Below are 18511 nucleotides of genomic sequence, written 5' to 3'. Positions count from 1 at the left end.
CCGATTACGACTACGACTACGATCACGATCACGATTATTGTCACGATTATTATCACAATTGCGAACACAATTACGATTGTAAATTATAATACCAAAAAGTAAATGTCATAACGTAAAATTGTAAGAACAACTGTAAAAAATTAGACATTCATATTTACTCCAAGTATATTATAATCGTGTCAAGAATATTAACTAGAGCTATTGCTCCTGCAACCAACGAACTGTTATGTGCTCCAAATTGAACTATATCTAGAGGATTACTTATTTTAAAAGCAGTTATCTTTAGCAATGGATTCCTGCTATGTATAATCTTTTTTTCCATGGATAATTTCATTTTCTCTTCAATATATACTAAAATCTCCTGTTCCAGAGAAGTTACTCTTACGATGTCATATTTCTCTATATCCATAAAACTTCTCTTAAAGCCTTTGACAGTATTAAATATTTCAATTAATTTTTCCTCGCTACCATTACAAACAGTATTGTAAACGTACTGTTTGAATAACAAATGACGATTTTGTAATTCAATAACATCCTTTGGAAGTATTGGTCCTAGGTAACTCTTGATATTTGGATCTAGAAATTTTTTCTTCTTATTCGCTTGAGATTCGGTTTCGTTAAGTTTACAATTATCTACTTTTAAACTTAACTCGTTAAGAACATCTTTGTCTATTCCAGACAAATCGTCACAGTCTTTAAAAGGATTAGAAGATCCGCATTCATCTTTGTTTGCAACTGACGGATCATTAGTATTCGTGAGACGTTCTAGTATCTTTTTTGCTACACTTTGTTTGACTTGCTTTTTTCTAGTTCCTGTTGCTTCTTCAGTTATTGACCCTACTGTACAGGACATAGTAAACACTTTTTCGTGTGCTGGGCCAGTTATATTAGTAGTTTGATACTCTGCCTGCATTAATTTATTTTCTAAACAGTATTGCTAAAAAACCAGAAAACTTTCTTACGATCATGTTATAGACAAAAAGTATTTACAAAAAATATATAGTAAACTCTAAAGAGAATGATGATGAAAGTATATATATTCTATTAGATATGTATTTTTATATATATATATATATATATGTATATATATTCACAGAATTAAATAGAGAAAAAATAATAATTTAAATGAGTCATACTTGTAAAGATCCAACATAATTTCTAAGGTCTTCATCCATTAATGTTGAATCTAGCAAAGCTGGTACTGATGAAGTATCAGGATAAATGTCGTTTGAAGATGATAGTGGTTTTGTCTTAGAAATGTCATTTGGGTCTTCCAACAATATTAACATATTCTGAGCTGCTTTCTGCTTCGCATCTTTTTTATTCAGAGCTTGTCCAATTGCTGAGAACTCTTTATATTGTACTTTAAAAGTAAATATATTTATTTGCTTACCAGTTTGTGAACGAAGCAATGTGTAAACTGGTAAGAAGCCCTCTTTCATTCCTAACTCTTGTAAAATCATTATTGCTGTTTTACCCATTTTACTGAATAAAAATAATTGAATGAGATGATATCGAAATTGAGAAATGTAACTTTTTCTTGAACGTTTTAACGTTTTTAAGAACTAATGAGAACTTAAAATTTTTTTTCCTATACGATGCAGTACACGCCCTTAACAAGAGAAGATGACTGACAAGTATTGTACGTTGGGCGTTGTGCTGATCACTTCTAACAAAGGGCCATAGGTATGGTCTACCTGGGAAAAAAGTTACCAGCAGATCTCTCTACTGCGCATTGCTCAATCGATTTTTCATGTACCTATATACATATGAAGTGAAATATTATTATTATTATTTTATATTACATGAAAACATAATATTAATAAAAAATTAAGTGCATATGTATATATATATGTGTGCGTGTGTGTAAGCATATATATATACATATATATATATATATATATATATATACATACGCATATATAATATATATACATATATAAACATATATACATGTATATATATTATATACCGCATTACATAGGACAAGATTCAACATCATGGGACAAAAGAACAAGACTTCTCGATGTTACTCGCTAAATATTTTCCATTTCATTTTTTTCCTCACTTATTGTCGTCCACTGATTGTTGGTTATTTTCGTTTGTCTTTAAATACTAGCGTATATATGAGTAAAATGTGCTGACGTAATAAGTCCCTTTAAAAGGCATACATGGAAGGAGAAATTCAGCAAGATGGTGGAAATACAATTACTATTGAACTTAGAAAATACGTGGAATTATGGGTATATTTAGGTCAATTTTCTTGAAATATTATATACACGAAAGCTTTCTTTATTCGAATTGATAATATTTCTGCTTGTAATACGTTATATAATTACATGCTAAATTATTTTTAAAATTCGATCGGTTGAACAGAGGAGAGTATACAAATATGTACGCAGTCAAAAATTTTCATTGTACGGTATAGATTATTTTTATTTATATCAATTATTGTATAAACACAACCATAAGAAGTACAATATCATGTGGAATATTACGGGTAGACAACAATAATAGAATATATATATTTTCATCACAACTTAGTTAATTTTGTAATATTTTATATTGTATGTTATCAAAAATAAAAAAAAAATTATACAAAGATGAGAGGTCACTTTGATAAATCGCGCTGGGAACATTGCTTCCTTTTTTTTTCGACGATTCCTCCTTTTTTTTTCCCCCAAAGAAAAAAATTCAAATAGATATTAAATATTTTTTATATTATGCTTAGAAATTGAGAATTTTATTGTTTAAATATAAATTATGAAAACAATATAGCGTATGGATAATCTATCCAAGTTAACAAATGAAATAATTATATATTTATACTATTACATAGTATATCAATATAATCAAACATTACATAAGTTTCTCATCCGACACAAAGTTTCTTTTAAAGTGTTGGCAAATTGTGTTGCGTCTGCTTTTGTACTGGATTTGAAGGGAGAGCAACGAAAGAGAATATCGTTCTCTCGAGGATTATAACAACAACCGTAACCTTCTGGTACAACCGGACCGTAACACATAAATGACGATGTTTTATGAGGTACCTGTTGATTAGAGAATTACATCAAAACTTGTATCCACAATTGTAAACATGTTTATTCGGAATAACTATGTTTATTTCTTACTTGACTCGTTGTTAAATCATAGTATGTACTTTTAATATATGCAACATCCTTATACAATTCTGGAAGACACATTGATTCGATAGAAGCTATCATTTTTAAACCAAATAAGTGCCTATCGACACCTTGTCCAAATGAAGGCTGAGCAGAAAAATAAATTTTATATCTTTAAATAATTTGTTAATAGAAGACTTCATTAAAGCATCGAGTAGTTTGAAATAATCTTTCACTAATCGATATATTCATCTGATATCTAATAATGACCTCGGTTGCAGTCGTTTTGTTCGTTTATGGCTGTAAACATCATCTCTTTTCATTGTTTTTCATCCGTACATCCATCTTTACTCATGGCTTTTGCAAATGACACAGATTCGGTGCTAGTCCATCTGATACATTCTGTCCTTGCATTTTTAAATCTTCTTAATCCAGCGCTTCCATAATGATTAGGTGAAAAGAAAATCATAATTATTCTTTTGCTTGTTGTGTAATTTTGCACATAATAAATATAATTTTACGCATAGTTAATGTGCGTGTAGTAATTATATGACATTACATGTATGACACTTAATTAGATAGTAATATAAACCTACCTATAATTCCAGGAGAAGTTGCTAAATTACTCCACAATTGTATTGTTTTATATGGAATCTGAAATAATTTAACATCTTCGTACAAAGTTAAATAAATAATGTCAGATGATCTGGAAAAAGAAAAATAGCTTTGGGTTTTACTCCAACTTCTGTCCCATGTTTGACTAGTCTATAGCCCTCTAGAAGAATCTGATCGTTCTTCTTTCGTTTCTTACGAGACTTTACATTTATCATTAAAGACCTAGAAAAAAGATATATTTGTATATCATTTTATTATTAAGATATTATGATATTGTATATTGTATACTGACCTAGTAATACTATCATTTTCTTTGAGTTTGATGATACGATTGCTCCATCCGTTTTTATTATTGATCTTATCACTTTCCTTATCTAAAAGAGTTTCTTCATTTGGAGAAACTTTTTTTTGTGATTTAATTTTTCTGACCATGATACTCTGTCGTTTTCTCTGTAATATCTTTGTATCAGTCACAACTCTTTGATCATCAACAACTCATTTTTATTCACTATTGCAATTGGTTTACGATGTTCCCATCTAGTATACTTACATTTTCTTTGTAGATTTGTTGTAGGTTTAGCAATAAATGTATCCAAAATTTTTCTATTACAAATCACTCTCAAGTGTAGTTGTCTTATACTGAACAGCATTATTTCACAATTCCTTTAACACTTATTTATAGGTTATAAATAAAGCGGAAATTATCGCGTTTGAACGATTTTCATGAATAGCGTCCCTTCCTGTATATTTCAAATCAATTGACAATAAATTGGCAGCGATTAAGACGTATATCTTCAAACTTTCATTCATAACTTTTTAATAAAATAAATAATTAATTTTTTAATGTAATAAATAAGTAATTTTTTAATAAACAAATAAATAATAATGCAGAGAATAATGCAGAAATTAGAAGAAAAGCATTGACTGAAATACGGGTAAATTCATATATTCCCGCCTAATAACTTTTCAAACCAAAAATAACATGTTTCGAATAGGGAATTTTCTTTATACACGTAACACGATGACAAGTACTTTTACAGCCATTTTTATTTGCCTTTTGTTGTTACAATTTCGGTTCTTGTAAAACGTCAAGATTTTGTACTATATTTATACATTTACAGTTTCTTAGTTTACATATAACAAAGTCAAGGTAATAAAATATATTTATACGATTAAAATTTTACATTTTATATCAAATATCGAGACATAAAATATATTTGTACGCTTACAGTCTAACATTTTATATTGATCATTTATTTTTTATTTTCTTTTATAATAAATATTTCAAGTCTTAAATTCACTTTAATGGATTTTAAAAGTTTATAAAATATACTTATACGATTATAATTTCATAGATTATGTAAAGCCTCAAGGTATAAAATCTTTTTTAGGGTTACCATTACATTTGATTACTATTACGATTACGTTGCAATTACAACAACGATTACGACATCAATCATGATTACTAGTACGACTATGACTACGATCACAACACGATCACGATCAAGACTACGACTACGACTACGATCACGATAACGACCACGATTCTGATTCCGATTAAGATTAAGATTAAGAATCGGATTACGACTACGACTACAACTACAATCACGATCACGACTACGATTCCGATTAAGATTAAGGTTAAGATTAAGATTCCGAATAAGATTAAGATCCCGATTACGACTACGACTACGATCACGATCACGATTATTGTCACGATTATTATCACAATTGCGAACACAATTACGATTGTATAAATTGTGATATCGACATATATAAATTATAATATCAAAAAGTAAATGTCAGAACGTAAAATTGTAAGAACAACTGTAAGAAATTGGACATTTACATTTACTCCAAGAATGTTATAATCGTGTCAAGAATATTAGCTAGAGCTATTGCTCCTGAAACCATAGAATCTTTATGTGCTCCAATTTGAGTTATAGGTATAGGAGCATTTATTCTAAAAACAGTTAACTGTAGCGATGGATCATTGGAACCAATAATCTTTCTTTCTATGGATAATTTCATTTTCTCTTGAATATATGTTAAAATCTCCTGTTCCAGAGAAGTTAAAGTTACGATGTCACATTTCTCTATATCTGTAAAATTCGTCTTAAAGCTCTTGACAGTATTAAATATTTCCATGAATTTTTCCTCGCTACCATTGCAAACAGTATTGTAAACGTACTGTTTGAAGAACGAATGATAATTTTCGAAATCAATAACTTCATTTTGAAATATTCGTCCTAGGTAACTCTTGACCTTTGCATCTAGATATTTTTTTTTCTTATTTGCTTGAGATTTGGTTTCGTTTAGTTTACAATTATCTATTTTTAAACTTAACTTGTCAAGAACATCATTGTCTATGTCAGACAACTTGTCACAGTCTTCAAAAGGATTATAAGATCCGCATTCATCTTTGTTTGCAACTGACGGATCATTAGTATTTGTGAGACGTTCTAATATCTTTTTTGCTACTCTTTGTTTGACTTGCTTTTTTGTAGTTCCCGTTGCTTCTTCAGTTATTGACCCTACTGTACAGGACATGGTAAACACTTGTTCGTGTGCTAGGCCAGTTATATCAGTAATTTGATACTCTGCCTGCGTTAATTTATTTTCTACACAGTATTCCTAAAAAACCAGAAAACTTTCTTATGATCATGTTATAGACAAAAAGTATTTACAAAAAATATATAGTAAACTGTAAAGAGAATGATGATGAAAGTATATATATTCTATTATATATGTACTTTTATATATATATATATATATATATATATATATATATTCACGAAATTAAATAAAGAAAAAATAATAACTCAAAGGAGTCATACTTGCAAAGATCCAACATAATTTTTAAGGTCTTCATGCATTAATGTTGAATCTAGCAAAGCTTGTCCTGATGTTGAAGGGGAAGCATCAGGATAAATGTCGTTTGATGATGATAGTGGTCTCGTCTTGGAAATATCATTTGGGTCTTCCAATAATGTTAACATATTCTGAGCTGCTTTCTGCTTCGCATCTTTTTTACTCAAAGCTTGTCCAGTTGCTGAGAAATCTTTATATTTTACTTCATAAGTAAATATATTTATGTGCTTACCAGTTTCTGAACGAAGCAATGTGTAAACTGGTAAGAAGCCCTCTTTCACTCCTAACTCTTGTAAAATCATTATTGCCGTTTTAACCATCTTTACTGAATAAAAATAATTGAATGAGGTGCTATCGAAATTGAGAAATGTAACTTTTTCTTGAACGTTTTAACGTTTTTAATAACTAATAGGAACTTAAAATTTTTTTCTTATACGATGCAGTACACGCCCTCAACAAGAGAAGATGACTGACAAGTATTGTACGTTGGGTATTGTGCTAATCACCTTTTACTAATGGCCATAGATACGGTCTACCTCAGGAAAGAGTTACCAATCAGCAGATCTGTCTACTGCGCATAGCTCAATCGATTTTTCATATACCTATATACATACGAAGTGAAATATTATTATTATTATTTTATATTACATGAAAATAATATTAATAAAAAATTAAGTGCATATGTATATATATGTGTGCGTGTGTGTAAGCATATATATATATATATATATATACATACACATATATAATATATATACATATATAAACATATATACATATATATATATTATATACCGCATTACATAGGACAAGATTCAACATCATGGGACAAAAGAACAAGACTTCTCGATGTTACTCGCTAAATATTTTCCATTTCATTTTTTTCCTCACTTATTGTCGTCCACTGATTGTTGGTTATTTTCGTTTGTCTTTAAATACTAGCGTATATATGAGTAAAATGTGCTGACGTAATAAGTCCCTTTAAAAGGCATACATGGAAGGAGAAATTCAGCAAGATGGTGGAAATACAATTACTATTGAACTTAGAAAATACGTGGAATTATGGGTATATTTAGGTCAATTTTCTTGAAATATTATATACACGAAAGCTTTCTTTATTCGAATTGATAATATTTCTGCTTGTAATACGTTATATAATTACATGCTAAATTATTTTTAAAATTCGATCGGTTGAACAGAGGAGAGTATACAAATATGTACGCAGTCAAAAATTTTCATTGTACGGTATAGATTATTTTTATTTATATCAATTATTGTATAAACACAACCATAAGAAGTACAATATCATGTGGAATATTACGGGTAGACAACAATAATAGAATATATATATTTTCATCACAACTTAGTTAATTTTGTAATATTTTATATTGTATGTTATCAAAAATAAAAAAAAAATTATACAAAGATGAGAGGTCACTTTGATAAATCGCGCTGGGAACATTGCTTCCTTTTTTTTTCGACGATTCCTCCTTTTTTTTTCCCCCAAAGAAAAAAATTCAAATAGATATTAAATATTTTTTATATTATGCTTAGAAATTGAGAATTTTATTGTTTAAATATAAATTATGAAAACAATATAGCGTATGGATAATCTATCCAAGTTAACAAATGAAATAATTATATATTTATACTATTACATAGTATATCAATATAATCAAACATTACATAAGTTTCTCATCCGACACAAAGTTTCTTTTAAAGTGTTGGCAAATTGTGTTGCGTCTGCTTTTGTACTGGATTTGAAGGGAGAGCAACGAAAGAGAATATCGTTCTCTCGAGGATTATAACAACAACCGTAACCTTCTGGTACAACCGGACCGTAACACATAAATGACGATGTTTTATGAGGTACCTGTTGATTAGAGAATTACATCAAAACTTGTATCCACAATTGTAAACATGTTTATTCGGAATAACTATGTTTATTTCTTACTTGACTCGTTGTTAAATCATAGTATGTACTTTTAATATATGCAACATCCTTATACAATTCTGGAAGACACATTGATTCGATAGAAGCTATCATTTTTAAACCAAATAAGTGCCTATCGACACCTTGTCCAAATGAAGGCTGAGCAGAAAAATAAATTTTATATCTTTAAATAATTTGTTAATAGAAGACTTCATTAAAGCATCGAGTAGTTTGAAATAATCTTTCACTAATCGATATATTCATCTGATATCTAATAATGACCTCGGTTGCAGTCGTTTTGTTCGTTTATGGCTGTAAACATCATCTCTTTTCATTGTTTTTCATCCGTACATCCATCTTTACTCATGGCTTTTGCAAATGACACAGATTCGGTGCTAGTCCATCTGATACATTCTGTCCTTGCATTTTTAAATCTTCTTAATCCAGCGCTTCCATAATGATTAGGTGAAAAGTAAATCATAATTATTCTTTTGCTTGTTGTGTAATTTTGCACATAATAAATATAATTTTACGCATAGTTAATGTGCGTGTAGTAATTATATGACATTACATGTATGACACTTAATTAGATAGTAATATAAACCTACCTATAATTCCAGGAGAAGTTGCTAAATTACTCCACAATTGTATTGTTTTATATGGAATCTGAAATAATTTAACATCTTCGTACAAAGTTAAATAAATAATGTCAGATGATCTGGAAAAAGAAAAATAGCTTTGGGTTTTACTCCAACTTCTGTCCCATGTTTGACTAGTCTATAGCCCTCTAGAAGAATCTGATCGTTCTTCTTTCGTTTCTTACGAGACTTTACATTTATCATTAAAGACCTAGAAAAAAGATATATTTGTATATCATTTTATTATTAAGATATTATGATATTGTATATTGTATACTGACCTAGTAATACTATCATTTTCTTTGAGTTTGATGATACGATTGCTCCATCCGTTTTTATTATTGATCTTATCACTTTCCTTATCTAAAAGAGTTTCTTCATTTGGAGAAACTTTTTTTTGTGATTTAATTTTTCTGACCATGATACTCTGTCGTTTTCTCTGTAATATCTTTGTATCAGTCACAACTCTTTGATCATCAACAACTCATTTTTATTCACTATTGCAATTGGTTTACGATGTTCCCATCTAGTATACTTACATTTTCTTTGTAGATTTGTTGTAGGTTTAGCAATAAATGTATCCAAAATTTTTCTATTACAAATCACTCTCAAGTGTAGTTGTCTTATACTGAACAGCATTATTTCACAATTCCTTTAACACTTATTTATAGGTTATAAATAAAGCGGAAATTATCGCGTTTGAACGATTTTCATGAATAGCGTCCCTTCCTGTATATTTCAAATCAATTGACAATAAATTGGCAGCGATTAAGACGTATATCTTCAAACTTTCATTCATAACTTTTTAATAAAATAAATAATTAATTTTTTAATGTAATAAATAAGTAATTTTTTAATAAACAAATAAATAATAATGCAGAGAATAATGCAGAAATTAGAAGAAAAGCATTGACTGAAATACGGGTAAATTCAGATATTCCCGCCTAATAACTTTTCAAACCAAAAATAACATGTTTCGAATAGGGAATTTTCTTTATACACGTAACACGATGACAAGTACTTTTACAGCCATTTTTATTTGCCTTTTGTTGTTACAATTTCGGTTCTTGTAAAACGTCAAGATTTTGTACTATATTTATACATTTACAGTTTCTTAGTTTACATATAACAAAGTCAAGGTAATAAAATATATTTATACGATTAAAATTTTACATTTTATATCAAATATCGAGACATAAAATATATTTGTACGCTTACAGTCTAACATTTTATATTGATCATTTATTTTTTATTTTCTTTTATAATAAATATTTCAAGTCTTAAATTCACTTTAATGGATTTTAAAAGTTTATAAAATATACTTATACGATTATAATTTCATAGATTATGTAAAGCCTCAAGGTATAAAATCTTTTTTAGGGTTACCATTACATTTGATTACTATTACGATTACGTTGCAATTACAACAACGATTACGACATCAATCATGATTACGACTACGACTATGACTACGATCACAACACGATCACGATCAAGACTACGACTACGACTACGATCACGATAACGACCACGATTCTGATTCAGATTCTGACAACGATTAAGATTAAGATTAAGATTAAGATTAATATTAAGATAAAGATTCTGATTGCGACTACGACTACGACTACGACTACGACTACAACTACGATCACGATCAGGATTATTGTCACGATTATTGTCACGATTATTATCACAATTACAAACACAATTACGATTGTATAAATTGTGATATCAACATATATAAATTATAATACCAAAAAGTAAATGTCATAACGTAAAATTGTAAGAACAACTGTAAAAAATTAGACATTCATATTTACTCCAAGTATATTATAATCGTGTCAAGAATATTAACTAGAGCTATTGCTCCTGCAACCAACGAACTGTTATGTGCTCCAAATTGAACTATATCTAGAGGATTACTTATTTTAAAAGCAGTTATCTTTAGCAATGGATTCCTGCTATGTATAATCTTTTTTTCCATGGATAATTTCATTTTCTCTTCAATATATACTAAAATCTCCTGTTCCAGAGAAGTTACTCTTACGATGTCATATTTCTCTATATCCATAAAACTTCTCTTAAAGCCTTTGACAGTATTAAATATTTCAATTAATTTTTCCTCGCTACCATTACAAACAGTATTGTAAACGTACTGTTTGAATAACAAATGACGATTTTGTAATTCAATAACATCCTTTGGAAGTATTGGTCCTAGGTAACTCTTGATATTTGGATCTAGAAATTTTTTCTTCTTATTCGCTTGAGATTCGGTTTCGTTAAGTTTACAATTATCTACTTTTAAACTTAACTCGTTAAGAACATCTTTGTCTATTCCAGACAAATCGTCACAGTCTTTAAAAGGATTAGAAGATCCGCATTCATCTTTGTTTGCAACTGACGGATCATTAGTATTCGTGAGACGTTCTAGTATCTTTTTTGCTACACTTTGTTTGACTTGCTTTTTTCTAGTTCCTGTTGCTTCTTCAGTTATTGACCCTACTGTACAGGACATAGTAAACACTTTTTCGTGTGCTGGGCCAGTTATATTAGTAGTTTGATACTCTGCCTGCATTAATTTATTTTCTAAACAGTATTGCTAAAAAACCAGAAAACTTTCTTACGATCATGTTATAGACAAAAAGTATTTACAAAAAATATATAGTAAACTCTAAAGAGAATGATGATGAAAGTATATATATTCTATTAGATATGTATTTTTATATATATATATATATATGTATATATATTCACAGAATTAAATAGAGAAAAAATAATAATTTAAATGAGTCATACTTGTAAAGATCCAACATAATTTCTAAGGTCTTCATCCATTAATGTTGAATCTAGCAAAGCTGGTACTGATGAAGTATCAGGATAAATGTCGTTTGAAGATGATAGTGGTTTTGTCTTAGAAATGTCATTTGGGTCTTCCAACAATATTAACATATTCTGAGCTGCTTTCTGCTTCGCATCTTTTTTATTCAGAGCTTGTCCAATTGCTGAGAACTCTTTATATTGTACTTTAAAAGTAAATATATTTATTTGCTTACCAGTTTGTGAACGAAGCAATGTGTAAACTGGTAAGAAGCCCTCTTTCATTCCTAACTCTTGTAAAATCATTATTGCTGTTTTACCCATTTTACTGAATAAAAATAATTGAATGAGATGATATCGAAATTGAGAAATGTAACTTTTTCTTGAACGTTTTAACGTTTTTAAGAACTAATGAGAACTTAAAATTTTTTTTCCTATACGATGCAGTACACGCCCTTAACAAGAGAAGATGACTGACAAGTATTGTACGTTGGGCGTTGTGCTGATCACTTCTAACAAAGGGCCATAGGTATGGTCTACCTGGGAAAAAAGTTACCAGCAGATCTGTCTACTGCGCATTGCTCAATCGATTTTTCATGTACCTATATACATATGAAGTGAAATATTATTATTATTATTTTATATTACATGAAAACATAATATTAATAAAAAATTAAGTGCATATGTATATATATATGTGTGCGTGTGTGTAAGCATATATATATATACATATATATATATATATACACATATATAATATATATACATATATAAACATATATACATGTATATATATTATATACCGCATTACATAGGACAAGATTCAACATCATGGGACAAAAGAACAAGACTTCTCGATGTTACTCGCTAAATATTTTCCATTTCATTTTTTTTCTCACTTATTGTCGTCCACTGATTGTTGGTTATTTTCGTTTGTCTTTAAATACTAGCGTATATATGAGTAAAATGTGCTGACGTAATAAGTCCCTTTAAAAGGCATACATGGAAGGAGAAATTCAGCAAGATGGTGGAAATACAATTACTATTGAACTTAGAAAATACGTGGAATTATGGGTATATTTAGGTCAATTTTCTTGAAATATTATATACACGAAAGCTTTCTTTATTCGAATTGATAATATTTCTGCTTGTAATACGTTATATAATTACATGCTAAATTATTTTTAAAATTCGATCGGTTGAACAGAGGAGAGTATACAAATATGTACGCAGTCAAAAATTTTCATTGTACGGTATAGATTATTTTTATTTATATCAATTATTGTATAAACACAACCATAAGAAGTACAATATCATGTGGAATATTACGGGTAGACAACAATAATAGAATATATATATTTTCATCACAACTTAGTTAATTTTGTAATATTTTATATTGTATGTTATCAAAAATAAAAAAAAAATTATACAAAGATGAGAGGTCACTTTGATAAATCGCGCTGGGAACATTGCTTCCTTTTTTTTTCGACGATTCCTCCTTTTTTTTTCCCCCAAAGAAAAAAATTCAAATAGATATTAAATATTTTTTATATTATGCTTAGAAATTGAGAATTTTATTGTTTAAATATAAATTATGAAAACAATATAGCGTATGGATAATCTATCCAAGTTAACAAATGAAATAATTATATATTTATACTATTACATAGTATATCAATATAATCAAACATTACATAAGTTTCTCATCCGACACAAAGTTTCTTTTAAAGTGTTGGCAAATTGTGTTGCGTCTGCTTTTGTACTGGATTTGAAGGGAGAGCAACGAAAGAGAATATCGTTCTCTCGAGGATTATAACAACAACCGTAACCTTCTGGTACAACCGGACCGTAACACATAAATGACGATGTTTTATGAGGTACCTGTTGATTAGAGAATTACATCAAAACTTGTATCCACAATTGTAAACATGTTTATTCGGAATAACTATGTTTATTTCTTACTTGACTCGTTGTTAAATCATAGTATGTACTTTTAATATATGCAACATCCTTATACAATTCTGGAAGACACATTGATTCGATAGAAGCTATCATTTTTAAACCAAATAAGTGCCTATCGACACCTTGTCCAAATGAAGGCTGAGCAGAAAAATAAATTTTATATCTTTAAATAATTTGTTAATAGAAGACTTCATTAAAGCATCGAGTAGTTTGAAATAATCTTTCACTAATCGATATATTCATCTGATATCTAATAATGACCTCGGTTGCAGTCGTTTTGTTCGTTTATGGCTGTAAACATCATCTCTTTTCATTGTTTTTCATCCGTACATCCATCTTTACTCATGGCTTTTGCAAATGACACAGATTCGGTGCTAGTCCATCTGATACATTCTGTCCTTGCATTTTTAAATCTTCTTAATCCAGCGCTTCCATAATGATTAGGTGAAAAGAAAATCATAATTATTCTTTTGCTTGTTGTGTAATTTTGCACATAATAAATATAATTTTACGCATAGTTAATGTGCGTGTAGTAATTATATGACATTACATGTATGACACTTAATTAGATAGTAATATAAACCTACCTATAATTCCAGGAGAAGTTGCTAAATTACTCCACAATTGTATTGTTTTATATGGAATCTGAAATAATTTAACATCTTCGTACAAAGTTAAATAAATAATGTCAGATGATCTGGAAAAAGAAAAATAGCTTTGGGTTTTACTCCAACTTCTGTCCCATGTTTGACTAGTCTATAGCCCTCTAGAAGAATCTGATCGTTCTTCTTTCGTTTCTTACGAGACTTTACATTTATCATTAAAGACCTAGAAAAAAGATATATTTGTATATCATTTTATTATTAAGATATTATGATATTGTATATTGTATACTGACCTAGTAATACTATCATTTTCTTTGAGTTTGATGATACGATTGCTCCATCCGTTTTTATTATTGATCTTATCACTTTCCTTATCTAAAAGAGTTTCTTCATTTGGAGAAACTTTTTTTTGTGATTTAATTTTTCTGACCATGATACTCTGTCGTTTTCTCTGTAATATCTTTGTATCAGTCACAACTCTTTGATCATCAACAACTCATTTTTATTCACTATTGCAATTGGTTTACGATGTTCCCATCTAGTATACTTACATTTTCTTTGTAGATTTGTTGTAGGTTTAGCAATAAATGTATCCAAAATTTTTCTATTACAAATCACTCTCAAGTGTAGTTGTCTTATACTGAACAGCATTATTTCACAATTCCTTTAACACTTATTTATAGGTTATAAATAAAGCGGAAATTATCGCGTTTGAACGATTTTCATGAATAGCGTCCCTTCCTGTATATTTCAAATCAATTGACAATAAATTGGCAGCGATTAAGACGTATATCTTCAAACTTTCATTCATAACTTTTTAATAAAATAAATAATTAATTTTTTAATGTAATAAATAAGTAATTTTTTAATAAACAAATAAATAATAATGCAGAGAATAATGCAGAAATTAGAAGAAAAGCATTGACTGAAATACGGGTAAATTCATATATTCCCGCCTAATAACTTTTCAAACCAAAAATAACATGTTTCGAATAGGGAATTTTCTTTATACACGTAACACGATGACAAGTACTTTTACAGCCATTTTTATTTGCCTTTTGTTGTTACAATTTCGGTTCTTGTAAAACGTCAAGATTTTGTACTATATTTATACATTTACAGTTTCTTAGTTTACATATAACAAAGTCAAGGTAATAAAATATATTTATACGATTAAAATTTTACATTTTATATCAAATATCGAGACATAAAATATATTTGTACGCTTACAGTCTAACATTTTATATTGATCATTTATTTTTTATTTTCTTTTATAATAAATATTTCAAGTCTTAAATTCACTTTAATGGATTTTAAAAGTTTATAAAATATACTTATACGATTATAATTTCATAGATTATGTAAAGCCTCAAGGTATAAAATCTTTTTTAGGGTTACCATTACATTTGATTACTATTACGATTACGTTGCAATTACAACAACGATTACGACATCAATCATGATTACGACTACGACTATGACTACGATCACAACACGATCACGATCAAGACTACGACTACGACTACGATCACGATAACGACCACGATTCTGATTCAGATTCTGACAACGATTAAGATTAAGATTAAGATTAAGATTAATATTAAGATAAAGATTCTGATTGCGACTACGACTACGACTACGACTACGACTACAACTACGATCACGATCAGGATTATTGTCACGATTATTGTCACGATTATTATCACAATTACAAACACAATTACGATTGTATAAATTGTGATATCAACATATATAAATTATAATACCAAAAAGTAAATGTCGTAACGTAAAATTGTAAGAACAACTGTAAAAAATTAGACATTCATATTTACTCCAAGTATATTATAATCGTGTCAAGAATATTAACTAGAGCTATTGCTCCTGCAACCAACGAACTGTTATGTGCTCCAAATTGAACTATATCTAGAGGATTACTTATTTTAAAAGCAGTTATCTTTAGCAATGGATTCCTGCTATGTATAATCTTTTTTTCCATGGATAATTTCATTTTCTCTTCAATATATACTAAAATCTCCTGTTCCAGAGAAGTTACTCTTACGATGTCATATTTCTCTATATCCATAAAACTTCTCTTAAAGCCTTTGACAGTATTAAATATTTCAATTAATTTTTCCTCGCTACCATTACAAACAGTATTGTAAACGTACTGTTTAAATAACAAATGACGATTTTGTAATTCAATAACATCCTTTGGAAGTATTGGTCCTAGGTAACTCTTGATATTTGGATCTAGAAATTTTTTCTTCTTATTCGCTTGAGATTCGGTTTCGTTAAGTTTACAATTATCTACTTTTAAACTTAACTCGTTAAGAACATCTTTGTCTATTCCAGACAAATCGTCACAGTCTTTAAAAGGATTAGAAGATCCGCATTCATCTTTGTTTGCAACTGACGGATCATTAGTATTCGTGAGACGTTCTAGTATCTTTTTTGCTACACTTTGTTTGACTTGCTTTTTTCTAGTTCCTGTTGCTTCTTCAGTTATTGACCCTACTGTACAGGACATAGTAAACACTTTTTCGTGTGCTGGGCCAGTTATATTAGTAGTTTGATACTCTGCCTGCATTAATTTATTTTCTAAACAGTATTGCTAAAAAACCAGAAAACTTTCTTACGATCATGTTATAGACAAAAAGTATTTACAAAAAATATATAGTAAACTCTAAAGAGAATGATGATGAAAGTATATATATTCTATTAGATATGTATTTTTATATATATATATATATATGTATATATATTCACAGAATTAAATAGAGAAAAAATAATAATTTAAATGAGTCATACTTGTAAAGATCCAACATAATTTCTAAGGTCTTCATCCATTAATGTTGAATCTAGCAAAGCTGGTACTGATGAAGTATCAGGATAAATGTCGTTTGAAGATGATAGTGGTTTTGTCTTAGAAATGTCATTTGGGTCTTCCAACAATATTAACATATTCTGAGCTGCTTTCTGCTTCGCATCTTTTTTATTCAGAGCTTGTCCAATTGCTGAGAACTCTTTATATTGTACTTTAAAAGTAAATATATTTATTTGCTTACCAGTTTGTGAACGAAGCAATGTGTAAACTGGTAAGAAGCCCTCTTTCATTCCTAACTCTTGTAAAATCATTATTGCTGTTTTACCCATTTTACTGAATAAAAATAATTGAATGAGATGATATCGAAATTGAGAAATGTAACTTTTTCTTGAACGTTTTAACGTTTTTAAGAACTAATGAGAACTTAAAATTTTTTTTCCTATACGATGCAGTACACGCCCTTAACAAGAGAAGATGACTGACAAGTATTGTACGTTGGGCGTTGTGCTGATCACTTCTAACAAAGGGCCATAGGTATGGTCTACCTGGGAAAAAAGTTACCAGCAGATCTGTCTACTGCGCATTGCTCAATCGATTTTTCATGTACCTATATACATATGAAGTGAAATATTATTATTATTATTTTATATTACATGAAAACATAATATTAATAAAAAATTAAGTGCATATGTATATATATATGTGTGCGTGTGTGTAAGCATATATATATATACATATATATATATATATATATATACATACACATATATAATATATATACATATATAAACATATATACATATATATATATTATATACCGCATTACATAGGACAAGATTCAACATCATGGGACAAAAGAACAAGACTTCTCGATGTTACTCGCTAAATATTTTCCATTTCATTTTTTTCCTCACTTATTGTCGTCCACTGATTGTTGGTTATTTTCGTTTGTCTTTAAATACTAGCGTATATATGAGTAAAATGTGCTGACGTAATAAGTCCCTTTAAAAGGCATACATGGAAGGAGAAATTCAGCAAGATGGTGGAAATACAATTACTATTGAACTTAGAAAATACGTGGAATTATGGGTATATTTAGGTCAATTTTCTTGAAATATTATATA

The 18511-nt window shown here is 28.8% G+C and overlaps 5 protein-coding genes across 6 annotated transcripts in view; all 5 read right to left on the bottom strand.

The window, feature by feature from the left end:
- The window catches only part of LOC127072498 (RISC-loading complex subunit tarbp2-like), a 78707-nt gene that overhangs the window by 22769 nt on the left and 37427 nt on the right, over window positions 1-18511 (bottom strand). The window lies entirely within an intron of this gene.
- LOC127072511 (RISC-loading complex subunit tarbp2-like) lies at window positions 84-12320 on the bottom strand. 2 transcript variants are annotated; one of them, XM_051012948.1, is made up of 2 exons: window positions 11976-12320; window positions 84-937 (listed from the first exon to the last, which is right to left on the bottom strand). In XM_051012948.1, the coding sequence occupies exons 1-2, from the start codon at window positions 12318-12320 to the stop codon at window positions 155-157; spliced, it is 1128 nt and encodes a 375-aa protein (XP_050868905.1). In that variant the 3' UTR covers window positions 84-154. The 2 variants fall into 2 exon arrangements, with proteins under 2 accessions (XP_050868905.1, XP_050868904.1); XM_051012947.1 differs by lacking the exon at window positions 11976-12320 and adding an exon at window positions 1137-4031.
- On the bottom strand, window positions 4288-6928 carry LOC127072497 (RISC-loading complex subunit tarbp2-like). The gene is made up of 2 exons (XM_051012930.1): window positions 6575-6928; window positions 4288-6371 (listed from the first exon to the last, which is right to left on the bottom strand). Exons 1-2 carry the CDS (start codon window positions 6926-6928, stop codon window positions 5589-5591), a joined length of 1137 nt encoding a protein of 378 aa, XP_050868887.1. The 3' UTR covers window positions 4288-5588.
- Window positions 13680-16385, bottom strand: LOC127072491 (carnitine O-palmitoyltransferase 2, mitochondrial-like). Its single transcript, XM_051012925.1, has 5 exons — window positions 16330-16385; window positions 15990-16217; window positions 15074-15203; window positions 13959-14096; window positions 13680-13877 (listed from the first exon to the last, which is right to left on the bottom strand). Exons 1-5 carry the CDS (start codon window positions 16383-16385, stop codon window positions 13680-13682), a joined length of 750 nt encoding a protein of 249 aa, XP_050868882.1.
- Window positions 15115-17947, bottom strand: LOC127072504 (RISC-loading complex subunit tarbp2-like). The gene is made up of 2 exons (XM_051012940.1): window positions 17372-17947; window positions 15115-17174 (listed from the first exon to the last, which is right to left on the bottom strand). Exons 1-2 carry the CDS (start codon window positions 17714-17716, stop codon window positions 16392-16394), a joined length of 1128 nt encoding a protein of 375 aa, XP_050868897.1. The 5' UTR covers window positions 17717-17947; the 3' UTR covers window positions 15115-16391.

The sequence above is a fragment of the Vespula vulgaris genome, unplaced genomic scaffold, assembly GCF_905475345.1.
Source record: "Vespula vulgaris unplaced genomic scaffold, iyVesVulg1.1, whole genome shotgun sequence".
Lineage (NCBI taxonomy): Eukaryota > Metazoa > Arthropoda > Insecta > Hymenoptera > Vespidae > Vespula > Vespula vulgaris.
The sequence above is the reverse complement of the archived record's forward strand: the minus strand, read 5'-3'. Positions and strand labels throughout refer to the sequence as shown.